The 12,911-nt window shown below is 48.5% G+C and overlaps 1 protein-coding gene across 1 annotated transcript in view; it reads left to right on the top strand.

Annotated features, from left to right (window-relative positions):
* The window catches only part of GAP43 (growth associated protein 43), a 74,212-nt gene extending 63,844 nt beyond the window's left edge, over positions 1-10,368 (top strand). Inside the window, exon 3 of the mRNA XM_032776817.2 lies at positions 9,660-10,368. Coding sequence (XP_032632708.1) covers positions 9,660-9,748 — 89 coding nt within the window. The 3' untranslated portion in view covers positions 9,749-10,368. The remainder of the gene's footprint in view (positions 1-9,659) is intronic.
* Positions 10,369-12,911: the final 2,543 nt, after the last annotated feature.

Genomic DNA, 12,911 nt, shown 5'->3' with positions numbered 1-12,911 from the left:
GAAATGTCATCCCTTTTTGTACAAGGACATGGACACACTGATCCATGCCTTTGTCCCCTCCAGCTGTATTTCTGACTTCTTTGTACCTGAAGCTGAATGTGAAGATGGTGTGCCTGCACCAGCTGGTTCAGAATGCAGTTGCCTGCCTTCCCCTTGGCTCAGGCCTAAGTGAGCACACCAGGCTTGTGCTCAGGCCCCTCCCCTGGCACCCAGTCATTTTCCAAAGCCACTTTAAGGCCTTGGTCCTAATTTTCAAAGCTTTAATTAATTGATCAATCCCCAGGTGCATCAAAAATTGAATTCCAATCTATGAGCTACCCCAACAGCTCTGCTCCTTTTGAGAACTGCATTGTCCCAGCGCCCAGAATGAAGCATATGGGAACTGGGGACACAGCGTCTGGCTATGGAACAGCCTGCGGGAAGCTCACTGGCTGCTCTCCATGCTGCATTTTTTCTATGGATAGGGTCCTTTAGCCTGAACCAGGGCTGCCAGGCTGCCCTCTTGTACATGCACTATAGTCACCCCTACCCCAAAAGAGCAAAGTACTTTACATACACATACCCGCAGAGCACGGCTATGTGGCTGTGTGTGCCACAGGCAAGGGAACCTTTTTGGTGACAATACAGTAAATTGAGCTAATAACCATCCCTTGGCATCTGTAGCCCTTGCCAGGTGATGTACATTTAAAGTACTTTCAGATCTACTGAATGAAGCTCCATGAACCTCCAGTCTGATTCCCTCAGTGAGGTGATTCAGTATCATTATGCCTGTTTTATGTGGGGGTGCAAACTGTACTTGAACCTTGAGCCTTTGCTACCTTGGTCGTGCTCTGTGGGACAAATGCTTCCTCAGTGTGAATGCACTGAAAGCAGCAGGGTTACAGCCAGATGCCAGTGGCCCATTCTGCAGCTGCACAAGGTTTCTGTTCCTCAATGCATCTTCTTACTTGAAAGATGGTCCCCTACCACTTTCCAAGACAGTGAGCCACCAGGCCTCCCCTTCCAAGTACAATATAAAGCATCCGTGAAACAAGCCTCATTGCTGATTTGGCTGCTGCACCAACTGAGGAAGGTGCTACCTTCCCAGAGGCTGCAGCTGCCTATGGGAAATGGTGTGAGGGGAGACTCCCCATTGACAAGGGAGGCCCTGCTGCCTGTAAAGCCATAATAGGCTCTGTATCCCTCTCTCTGGGGGGCTTGAATGGCTCAGTTATGGTACCTGTTTTGGTGTAGAACGCGTTGGTTTGCTGAGGGCGAGCAAACATACTGACAACACAGAGCAGCAGATAGGAGTGAAAAAGCAACCTGCCAGCAATAGCTTAGCCAATGCCCATCAGCCGTTGGGTGTAGCACCATATATGTGCATGTCGGGGGGGCGGGGGGGGCGGTGAAGGGAATGACAAGGAGTCAGTTCTTCCCTTTCCCAAGGAAGCAGAGTGTTTGTAAATGTGGTTGTATCAGGGTTAACGCCACACATTCACAAAGAGCATCTCTCCTCCCCCTCCTCCCCTTATCTCTCTGGAGAGATGCCCATCAGCTAATGTTGGAGGGTTTCCATGGCAACCAGGCAGCTGGTGTCTAGACACTGTGAGAAATGCCTTGCAATTTAGCTGCAATTCTAGGTCCCCTCAACCCTACTCCCCCGCCCACTCACATTTCCACCCTTTTCCTTTCCATTTACTGCACAAGTAAATGCCCAACGGTGGAATGGAGTTTCCTTTCCACAGGCTGTAGGGTGTGGGGGGGGAATCCCAAAGCCACCTTCTCCTAGCTTGGTGAAGCAAGAAGGCAGCTGTGGCAAGAGAGACAGATCTATCCTCAGAGGATTTAGCTTGGTCAGAAAATGTGAGGCTGCAGACAATTTGGTCTGCTAGGACCAACAGCATTGCCCCTATCTTCTCCCTGCCCAGCTCTGGGTCTCAGCTGATATGGGGCTGAACACAACATGGAGAGAACTATCAGGATTGGGAGACCCAAATTGGAATGAATATTAGTGAAATATGACTGATTGCTACCTTTCCTGAGGACCTGACCTTCCACCTCCCCCAACCCTTTCCTGGGACTCCCTCCCCCAGCATGCTCCATGACCCCCTTACCTGAGAAATCTTCTAAGAGTCAATGCAGGGAGGTGCAATTTTCTACTCCCCCATCCACTTCTCTCTGAAGTCTTCTGGGCTATCTGGGCACCACTGCCACCTGCTGCTGCATGTGCCAGGGGATTGAGACCCCCCTTCTTGTGTGATCACTAAGAAAGCTCTGAGCTCACTGGCTCTATGATATCACCAGGATCCGTGGGTGGAGGTGAGCTCACAATACTCCCGAGGGGAGGTTGAGCTAAGATGGAACTTCAGAGTGCCCTGTGGAGAGCTACCAGCCCCACACACCTTTCCCTTCATTTATAAGTGTGAAGTTACAAGAAAGGAATAGTATGAGTAAACAGGTAGATTTATACATCATCAAGAATTATACTTTCATACATCTGTTTATAGGAAAGGAGCCCTCTATACAATGGACAGACACTTCCCCCCAAAAAGCTGTTTTATTGTTCCCTTTCAACTGAGAAGGCACTCTAGGTGTGCTGTGGGCCAGCTACTGATCTGACTGTAGTGAGTGACTCATCAGACAATTGTGAAGACTAGCAGGAGACATTCCCCATGGAGGAGAGACCCATGATAGACTCTGTTTCCCCTCTCTCCAGTATTCAACAGACCTGCAAAGGTCACTCAGTGAAGCAGACTGGGCCTTCAAAGGGACAGTGGTTTCCATGGAACTCTTAACGGCCTACGTGATGTATGAGGCATTTCAGTGGAGGGGGACTGGGGCAAGGATGCATTTTAGAGAGAGATGGGGAAGGGAGAATGGTATCTGCAGTGGCTCTGAGCCTGAAATGGATTCCATTTCAACAGTCTCAGACTTTTAATGCTCTGCCTGGAATCAGCTTTTGAGTGGCTGGACAGCTAGCTAGCTAGATCCAAGCTGAGAAGTTCAGCTCTGGATCCAAACATCATCACAGCTTGGAGCGGCTGAGATCCGGGGTTTTGACTGGGACCCATCTCTAAACCAGAGCTTCCAAAGTTCTAAAAAAATGTAATTTAAATACAGCTGCCTCTGGTGTGGAACATGGCTGCCGATAGCAGTGCAGTAGACCCTGCACAACACGAGAGCAGTGAAGGACTCCGGGGGCGGGGGGGAGAGGTAGATCACCATTGTGACTCCCTGAGGCTGGGGTCAGAGCAGAGGTCAAGGTGAATGCAGGCTGGTTGGATGTGGAATACTTTAATATAAGGAATGAGACAATTTCTGAGCGAGAAGCATGAGCAGTAATTCTGAAAATCATGGAAAAGAGACAAAGGCAAAATCCCTGAGTCGGCTGTATTGAACTCAAAATGTTTGTGTAATTTCTTTTCTCTTGGTGTTGACTGTGACCATTTAAAGATCTGTAAGAGAACAGAAAGGAAAAAGAAAATGAAACCAAAGCCACCAGCCAGAAAAATATGATCAGTGGAGAGGTTACTACTATTACGGTCACGTGCTGAGGTCTGCTCAAATTTAATTAATCTTGGCAAGTCAAATGGAGCTGGGCAGGTCCCAAGAGGCAACGTTTACCCAGAAATCCACTCAACCTAATTTCACTAATGTAGGGCAGTGGAGGGACTTGGAGCAGGGCCTGCAAGCTCAGCCATTAGAACGTGGCGGCATAGGTGAAAGCAGCTGGAAGTGCCACCATCCAATGAAACTGCTGCCTGCCTGCCTAGCTCAGCTTTATAGCAACCATAGCTGCATATGTTCAAGGCACTCACTTGCCAGTGGGGTTCTCAGACACAGTTCTCACCCTTTCCAGGGAATAAATGGAGCACTGAAAGGCAGGAGATTTTTTCAAGTTCATTTCAGCAAGGCTTTGTAATTCAGTTCCATGCTTTACACTCCCTGGCACAGTACTTGGAGGACCTAATCCAGAGAAGTGATGAACACCAGCTGAAGTTCATAGGGATGTACATTCTCAGCCCCTCTCAGAATCAGGCCCAAAGTCCACTCCAGGAGGGCACAGAAATATACTTAAGCTTCAATCTACCAAACTACCCCATAATTTAATACTGGTGCAAATGCACCATGTCAATTTCAAGCATCACACAAGGGCTCTGAGGTGGCTCAGTGGGTTTCTGAACCAGGTTTTCTCCTCCAAAATCCAGGATTAAAATGAGAGTGGTTGCATCTCAGCTGAATCTCGAGTCTGACATTTGTCCCTAACCCAGAATCACCACAGATATGGGAAGAATTCAAAAAGCCACTCGTCCTTTGGCCTCCCTTGCTTTATTTTTTTGCATATCCCAAATCCCTTCAGCTTCATGTCACTGCCTTTCCTGTTTCTTCTCAATCTCCTGGCATATCCTATTCCATGTTCTGACATACCCCAGGGCCTCTCCTCTCATTTTCTGGGTGCTGGGGCTCCATTTGTTGTCTGTACATAACCAGCCTCCCCTGCTCCAGCTGATGGCCTCTCCTGCCACATTTCTTGCTATCTGAGCTTCTCCAGCTCCACATAGCTCAGACCCACTGGCCTATTTCCAAATAAACCAATGCCTCTTCCTTGTTCCTACTCCGCCCACAAAAATGGAGAGGCAGGGTCATGGGAGAAAGTCTCACAATGTCAATGCACTGAATCTTAGCATGCCTGGCAGGAGCAGGTGTGGCAGCTTCTGTGGGGGTGGAAAGTTGGCCGCCCAAAAGGAGCTGCAGCTGGTACATTTCAATTTTGAAAAAGGAAGGAAAATTTTGGCTCAATGGGCCTGATTCTGCCTTGCCTTGCATCTCGTGTCACTATTTATGCCTATACAACGAGAGTACAACGTGGGTGTCAAATGCCACCGCCTGTGTTGCTGACAGGCAAATTACACATCCATGCTGCACCAATGTAAATGGCACCCCAAGGTGCACGGGAGGGGCGAATTAGGCCCAATATCAAGAAAAGCCTTCTGACAAGTGACAGCTAATAGATAACTGCCCCTTCGCATGGGACATTTAAAGTTAGACTGGAGAAATCCCTGGTCAGAACACATACCCAGGAACAAGCATGCACTAGTGAGAGAAGGGGGAGAGAGAGAGAGAGGCTATTTTACATACTTTTAGGAGTCAGATCTTCAGCTGGTGTAAATTGGTTCTGAAATCAAGGGAGCTACATCAAATTATACCAGCTGAGGATCTGTCCCTAGGTCTTTTCCAACTCTGAAGTCTAGGATTCTGTGATGTAGCATTTCTGTGCTTTGAACCTGTTTTGCACACAATTGTATATCCTTGTGCTGTCACCTGTGATCAAACGTCATTGCTGACCAGTAGGTTCTGATTTTTCACTCTCTTCAAATTCAGTGAAACACTGCCACAGCTGTTAAGCAAAAACTCATCCCAGCAGCAGTCGGTGCACATGTGTTCAGAACACTTCCCCTCCCAGATGCTCCCTGCTCAGATCCAAGAAAGAGTGAGGCAGATAACTGAATCTTGCTTGCTAACTTTCTTCATGGAGCAGGTTTCTCATTTATTTTTGTGAATTCAGTGCTGGTGAAAGGTGCCTGGGACTGCCCTGGTGACTGAAGCCTTGATTCCCTTGTCCAGCTGAACTGTGCTTGGTGCAGGGCCCGAGTGGGTGACAAAGGTGGCTTTATGTCACTTTTGTGGCTCCCTGATTCCAGACCCAATCAGGGGCCAGGTGAGTCCCAGTATAAGTTAGAGCAGTCATGAGGCCAGGCTGTCAATAAAGTCCTTACGGCTCTGCCTATGACCCTGATACTGGGCGAAGTGAAGGGGGATAGTGTTGAGCCACCACACAAGTTCCATGCCACGTGAGGATTCCCCTATGCCAGGAGTATGACCTGGGTGAGATCTGCCACTTTTCAGCCCCTCTGTCCCATTAGAGCAGGGGTGGGAAAACTACGGCCCACGGGCTGGATCTGGCCTGCCAGCCGTTTTAAGCTGGCCCTCAAGCTCCTGCTGGGGAGCAGAGTCTGGGGCTTGCCCAGCTCTGGCACTCTAGCTGGGGTGCAGGGTCAGGGGGACCGCTCCACGCGGCTCCTGGAAGCTGAGGCATGGCCCCCCTCTGGCCCCTATGTGCTCCAATGGCCCCTTCTGGTGCTCCAATGGGAGCTGCAAGGGCAGTGCCTGCGGATGGTGCAGCGTGCAGATCCACCTGGCCGCACCTCCACATAGGAGCCGGAGAAGGGACATGCCACTGCTTCCGGGAGCCACTTGAAGTAAGCACTACCCAGAGCCTGCACCCCTGAGCCTCTCTCTGTGCCCCAATCTCCTGCCCCAGCCCTGATCCACCTCCTGCCGTCTGAACCCCTCGGTCTGAGCCCAGAGCACCCTCCTGTGCCCCAAGCTCATCCCAAGCCCCACCCCAGAGCTCACACTCCCAACCAGAGCCTTCACCCGCTCCTGCACCCCAGCCCCAATTTTGTGAGCATTCTTGGCCCTTGTGCTAAAAAGTTTGCTCACCCCTGCACTAGAGCAATGCAAAGTGGCTGTAGTGTGGCAGAACATTGTGCACTGAAGCCTTCTGTTTATCCACTGAGCATGAACAGCACAAGGCAGCATTAGTGTGAGCTTCCATGCACTGTTCTGAGCCTGCCAGTACCCCACATTTAGAACCTGGTATTGCATTTCTTGACTACCCACAACTGTCAATTAAGTCCATAGGTGTTTTAAGTGACGCCTCAGGCTTCAGGACCAGGACCTTAATTGCTAAGGTACCTAGAGAGGTGTTATGACCTAGCGGACTGAGCATGGGGATTGACACAAATTCTAAAGCAGGCTCTGATACTGTGTAGCCTGGACTAGTCATGTGAACCATTCTGTGCCTCAGTTCCCCCATCTCTGTAAAACTGAGTTAATTTTTACCCACCTAACCGGGGAGTTGATTAAGTTAATGTTGGCACAGCACTATTTACATTTTCACTGTACATTATGCCAAAACAGAACAAAATTCCAGGGGTAGTTCTTATGTTGTTTGAACTGGTTCACCTACCTCTAGCTTTGTGTGTGTGTGTGTGTGTGTGTGTGTATGTATGTGCAAGCATTCATGCTTCACCCACCCATCCTGTGTATGCCTGCCTGTAAGAAAATCTGTAGATGTCTTTGTTTCAGAAGGCTCAGATGAGTCCTTGCAGAGTCTGTGCTGCTAGCAGATAAAACAATCTTGTAGCTAAAACTCACCCCTAGTTGTTAGAACTCCTGAGTTCTATTGCCCTTTCCCACTATGTGACCACAGGCAAATCACATCTTTTTCTCTGTGCTGCCATTTCTCCATCATAAAACCCTAAGCTAGCTGGCACTAGAGATGAGTTGTGGGGTGGGGGAGAGACCCAACCAATGTAAAATTGTAGCTGCAAGAAAGTTTAGTAAAACCATTAAGATCACTTGAACTGTTTAGGCTCCCCAACCCTGCATGTGTCCCATTTAAATCAACAGCTTATTTCACTCCCTGTTGATGGCTGTAGTTGTACTAATTCATGCAAGGGAGGCCTCGTAAAGCTGTTGTATTTTGTTGCTTAAGAGCAGGTGAAAGCAAACATGTATATGCTTCCGCTGGCTGGAAGTCTGCAGCCCCAGGGACAAGGGCAGGGTTACTGGGCCAAGATGCTGACCAAGATTTTTTTGGGGAACTATTACAGTAGGAGCTCAGTGTGACACCTCGGTTGGGGGTCCAAGCAGCGTCACTGCAATAAAAGCACTTAATTGGCTCAGGAGGCAGGGGGTTTGCACACATTTTAAAGGCTATCCTTAGGGACATAGGGTTAGGGTTGGTATTTAAAGAGCTAGGTTAAGGGGTCTTGGCTGTTTGCCAAGGTTGGTAGTAAATGCATGTCTGCCATCTGATGGCACTGAATAGCTTAGCAAAATTGAGTTGGTCTCAGTTCAATTCCTTTGACTATCCACGTGCCAAGAGGCAGCCTCACTGATGTTCGGCAAGGAGTCCTAGTCCAGTGCAAGAAGTGAATGGGCTACATGTGACCAAACTCCCCTTTACAGGATGGTCACTGCATTTCAGTGCTGAGGCACATCAGTGGGGGCAGGGGAGGGAGAGGAGAGGGTTTGCTCTGCCACTGCCCTTTCTGTGATGCTTGCAGTGGTGTCAATTCACTACCTTTCACCACCACTACACTAATATGACTGTTTTTAAAGAAACGTAACCAACCCTATACACACAGAGGGACAGTCCTGAAGTCAACCATTATGACAAGTGAGTCCTGGAATCTTCTATCCATGTGCCTGCTATTTATGGTCCTCATTCTCCACTCCATTGTCTTGTGTAGTCAGTTACCGTTGTGCAAAGCAGACCAGATTCTCCAGTGCATTACGGCAGCTTTGCGTCACAAACCACAAAAGTGCATAGTTGGCTTTATAGCCCCAACAATCCCCTAGGCTCAGAGAAGATGTGTGGGTGTCAGGGATGCTTCAGCAACAGTTCACTCAGGCCCCCTTACTACAGGAGAATGGGCTGGATGACCCAAAAGCAGGTCCATTCCAACTTAAATCATTCCACTTCGTCTCTCCCCAATGCTCCCCACCCCTTTCTGATCTCTTGTCTAATACATGTCTAGAATGTCACTGTTTAAAGTATTTCACTTTAACATTTCACGTTAACTGAGGGCAGGTGAAAGTTAGTCTGATGGCCTCCTACTCACAGCTCAGGCAGGTGTATCCTTATAAGATGTCAGGAACGTCAGGAGGACATCTAGTCCAAGTCCCTGCTCAAAGCAAGACCAGTCCCCAGGTGGCCTCCTCAAGAATTAAGCTCACAAGCCTGGGTTTAGCAGGCTAATACTGAAACCACTGAGCTATCCCTCCCCCAAAACTAGTGCATCAAACAAGGTTTGAACTCACAACCTCAGCATCACTCTCCACAGCACTGCTTTAGAAGTGCTGTGTGCTAACCTGTTGCACCACTAGAGCCAGCCTGAAGGAAAGATTAGAAAATAAGAACCCTTCTATAACTTCTTATAGCATTTAATAGAAAATTGGCTCCCTGCTATAGACATCTGTACTTTAAAAAAAAAAATCTATAGATATAGGTTCCTATTTGCTATTCAATTCTATAGGGTTCTAGAATAATTTCCGCAGGACTCTGTCATGTGTATAGAGAACCTTGGTCTCATCCCTATCAAAATCTATAGGACTTTTCCATATGGCTAAGTAACCTTCCAAACACTTAGGAGTGAGTGGAGAGTTCACTCTTCACGGCCTACTTAAAAGTGGACTGAAGAAAAAACATGAGCTAATGTATAGAAGGAAACAACCTGCAACTGGCTCTAGGGGTTGGGCAGGGATTTAGGATAAACTAGGTGATCTAATAGACGTGTTGCCTCTCTACAATTGTATTTGTATGGTTGATTCACGCCTTCAGCCTTTGTGTTCTGGCTCCGTAAATCAGAAGGTTAATTAGTGCTTATCATGGTGTTGGTTTGTGTGAAGTATACACCTGTCCACTAGGATCTGGACAATATAAAGTCATTTCACACAGTCACCCACATGCGTGCCAGATAAGAACTGTCAGATTTTGGCCCATTTGGGAACAAGGACCTGGAGTCATTCAGGCCCCCTGCAACACGTGTGTGAAAAGTACACTGTAGCTCAGGCAACTAACCCTCACCTCTCTTTTGCCCCACTAGATGCTGTAGAAGAAACCAAACCTACTGAAAGTGCCCAGCAGGAAGAGGTGAAAGAAGATGAGAACAAGGCTGACCAAGAAAATGCCTGAACATTAAGAAATGACTCCCTGTTGCCCCTCCTTCCCCTTTCCTGTATCCTTCTTCCTGTACCCACCCCCAATCTTGATTCCCACCTCTTGCTCGCCCCTGTGGGCCTGTCCGTCCCTCCCGCATCCCACTTAAACCCTTTTTCTCTCTGTGTGGCAAACATTTAAAGAAAAAAAGCAAAAAAAAAAAAAAAAAGCAGGAAAAATCCCAGTCGACCAGTGTGGCTTAAACATTTCTTTGTTTCTTGGTGTTGTTATGGCGAGTTGTTTGGTAATGATGATGATCCAATCATTTTGGGAAAATTCTTGCACTGTATCAGAGTTCTTTGATCTGGCGCGTGCGTGTGTTTGTCTACCCGCCGCGAGCGCTCTCTCTCTCTCTCTCTTCCCCCTCCCCTCCCTCTCTGTTCCAAGTGTGTGTGCAATGTTCCGTTCATCTGAGGAGTCCAGACTTACCAAGTGAGTTAAAAATGAAAAAAAACAAACACATTTTTCTTTTTCTTCCTTTTTCAATGTGATGGAATGAACTAAAGAGAACAAAAAAAACAAACAAACGAAGGAAAATTAACCCCTCCACACCCGTTTGTTTTAAAAAATAAAGCAAAATGTGCCAATTAGCGTCACGCGTGGCTCCAGGCTCCTTTTTCAAACTGAACGACAATGATAATAATAAATAAGAATAATGATCATGATACCAGTGTCTTGTGTTTATATAGCGCCGTCCATCCTGATGGAGCATGTCGGGAGATTCTTGCTTTGGACAATATGTTGGGTGGAGCATCTTCTGCTCCAGCCAATACAACACAGCAGGACAGTGGTCATGCCATCAGAAACTACTGAGGGAATTTCAGGGACACTGGCTGGCATTGGGTTGGATTTTGGCCTGGGCATCAGGGTTAATGTGCTCACTCCTGCACAAAACACACCAAAAATACCCAACCTAGTGTGGGACCCTTAGGGTTTGATCAGGACAGTCACTTAACACCGCATGGTGAAGACTCTAGGGTAGCTCAGGCGTGTCCACGTGTGGCCTCGAGCCTCTAAGCTGTGACCCTTAATGGTGACTGCATTAAGAAGAAAATCTGTGTTTGATTAGGAATTGACAGTGTGCTCCCTCAGCAGGCCCTGTGCCATTAAAAGGAGGTGTTGCCTCACAGCTCCTCGTCCCCGAAGGAGCAGGTCTGGGGGTGAGCCAGCAGCACTCCTTGGCTGCTCTCCCTTCCTGGTGCAACAGCTCCCCTGCTGCATTGTAGAGGAGCGGGGGTGGGGGGGAGAGTAGCTCCAGCTGCTCCATGGCCTGATTCGCTGCTGGGCCCTAGGGAGAGCAGCATCAGAGCTCACATAGCTCTGCCTGAGCCCAGGGCAGTAGTTCCAGTATTTATTAGGGCCTCTTGACTTTTCAGAAATAATATGTTTGGGGGACTAGGTTGGACACCACTCAGAGAGACAGGCTGTTCGTGACCATGTGGCTAGGGCTAGAACTGGTGAAATAGCAGTACTAAGAAAGGGAATAGCATCCTAGTTTTCAGATAAAGGGCTGAACTATTTTAGCCCCAGCTCTAATCAGTTCCTAGGTTTATAGTCTCCTCTCCAGCAGCACAGAGCATCCTAGCATCCAGCTAGGGCAGTGGGTCTCAAACTTTTTTACTGGCAACCCCTTTCACATAACAAGCCTCTGACTGTGACCCCCCCCAATAAATTAAATACACTTTTTAATATATTTGCCATGGAGTCCCCGGGCAATGCTCTGGAACTGCTCCCCACAAAGCCAGTTAGGACCTTGGGGAGCCTCCTCTCCTATGCAGCAAACTTTTTCAGGGCAAGAAGCTCACACACCTTCACCTCCTGGGTCTGTCCTTGGAGCATTCAGCATCCTCTGCCCCTCCGTGCACTTCCCACAGCGAGCCCACCCCAGCGGGGTCCTGGGGAACCCACAGGGTCCTGCACCCCCACTTTGCAGTCAGACGTGACTCTCAACCAGCCAGTAAAACAGGTTTATTCGATGACAGGAACACGGTCTAAAACAGAGCTTGTAGATACAGCGAACCAGACCCCTCGGCCGGGTCCATTCTGGGGGACAGTGAGCCAGACCCCCATGTCTGCACTTCACTCCTCGTCCCCAGCCAGCTCCAGACTGAAAACCTTTCCAGCCCCTCCTCCTCTGCTCAGGTCCTTTCCCCAGGCCAGGAGATCACCTGATCTCTTTGTCTCCAACACCTTCAGATGGCACCTTTGCAGAGAAGGGGCCCAGGCCATCAGTTGCTAGGAGAAAGAGAGTCAGGCATTTAGGTGCACTGGCCCTTTGCTCTGCTAGATACTTAAGCATAGGGGACACTGAGGCATCAACACTATATTCAGAAAAAACATTAAGAACATTCCTAGTTCGTCACAATATTTAACACCATTATAAATGCTAGAGGCAAAGCAGGGTTTGGGGTGGAGGCTGAGAGCTCACGACCCCCCATGTAATGTCCTCACAACCCCCTGAGGGGTTCCCACCTCCAGTTTGAGAACCCCTGAGCTAGGAGATTGTTTCGGCACTGACCCAGAAGTAAGAGGCACCACCTCCTGAGTCACTAGTGCCACTTCCTGCCCTGGGTTTTCCTTTGAGATCAGCAGCCGAGTACTCCCTAGGGCCAGCCTTTCTTAATGGATGTGATCTGACAGGCTTATCACCCCAAGCAGTGTGGTTGTCACTATCTGCTGTTCTCTTTATTAGCTGTAAGAGAGAACAATTTAAATGTGTTACTGAAACATCTAAAAGCTCTCTTAAGACTGTAATAACTCCTCAGAGTGGTGTGCTTTCACTATCCTGATTATTGTCACCCGCTCCCCCATCAGCTCTTACTGTGGCTTCTTGGTAACACTAGATAACCATGGTGCCCCATGCTCTTATTGTGCAATGTTGCCCTTGACAGGAGATGGAATAACAGACCTCACAGCTGTAACACCAAAAGAAACGCTCCATCTGGCTGTGGATATTCTGCTACCCACAATGTATTTGCCACTGGCTGTCTCATGCAGTAACAGAAGCAATGGCTTCAGAAGAATGGTTCACCACTCCTCTTTTGTTTGCCAGAAGCTGGAAATGGGCCGCAGGAGATGGATCACTTGATGATTACCTGTTCTGTTTATTCCCTCTGGGGCACCTGGCACTGGCCACTGT

The sequence above is a fragment of the Chelonoidis abingdonii genome, chromosome 1, assembly GCF_003597395.2.
Source record: "Chelonoidis abingdonii isolate Lonesome George chromosome 1, CheloAbing_2.0, whole genome shotgun sequence".
In the NCBI taxonomy this organism is placed as follows: domain Eukaryota; kingdom Metazoa; phylum Chordata; order Testudines; family Testudinidae; genus Chelonoidis; species Chelonoidis abingdonii.
The sequence above is the reverse complement of the archived record's forward strand: the minus strand, read 5'-3'. Positions and strand labels throughout refer to the sequence as shown.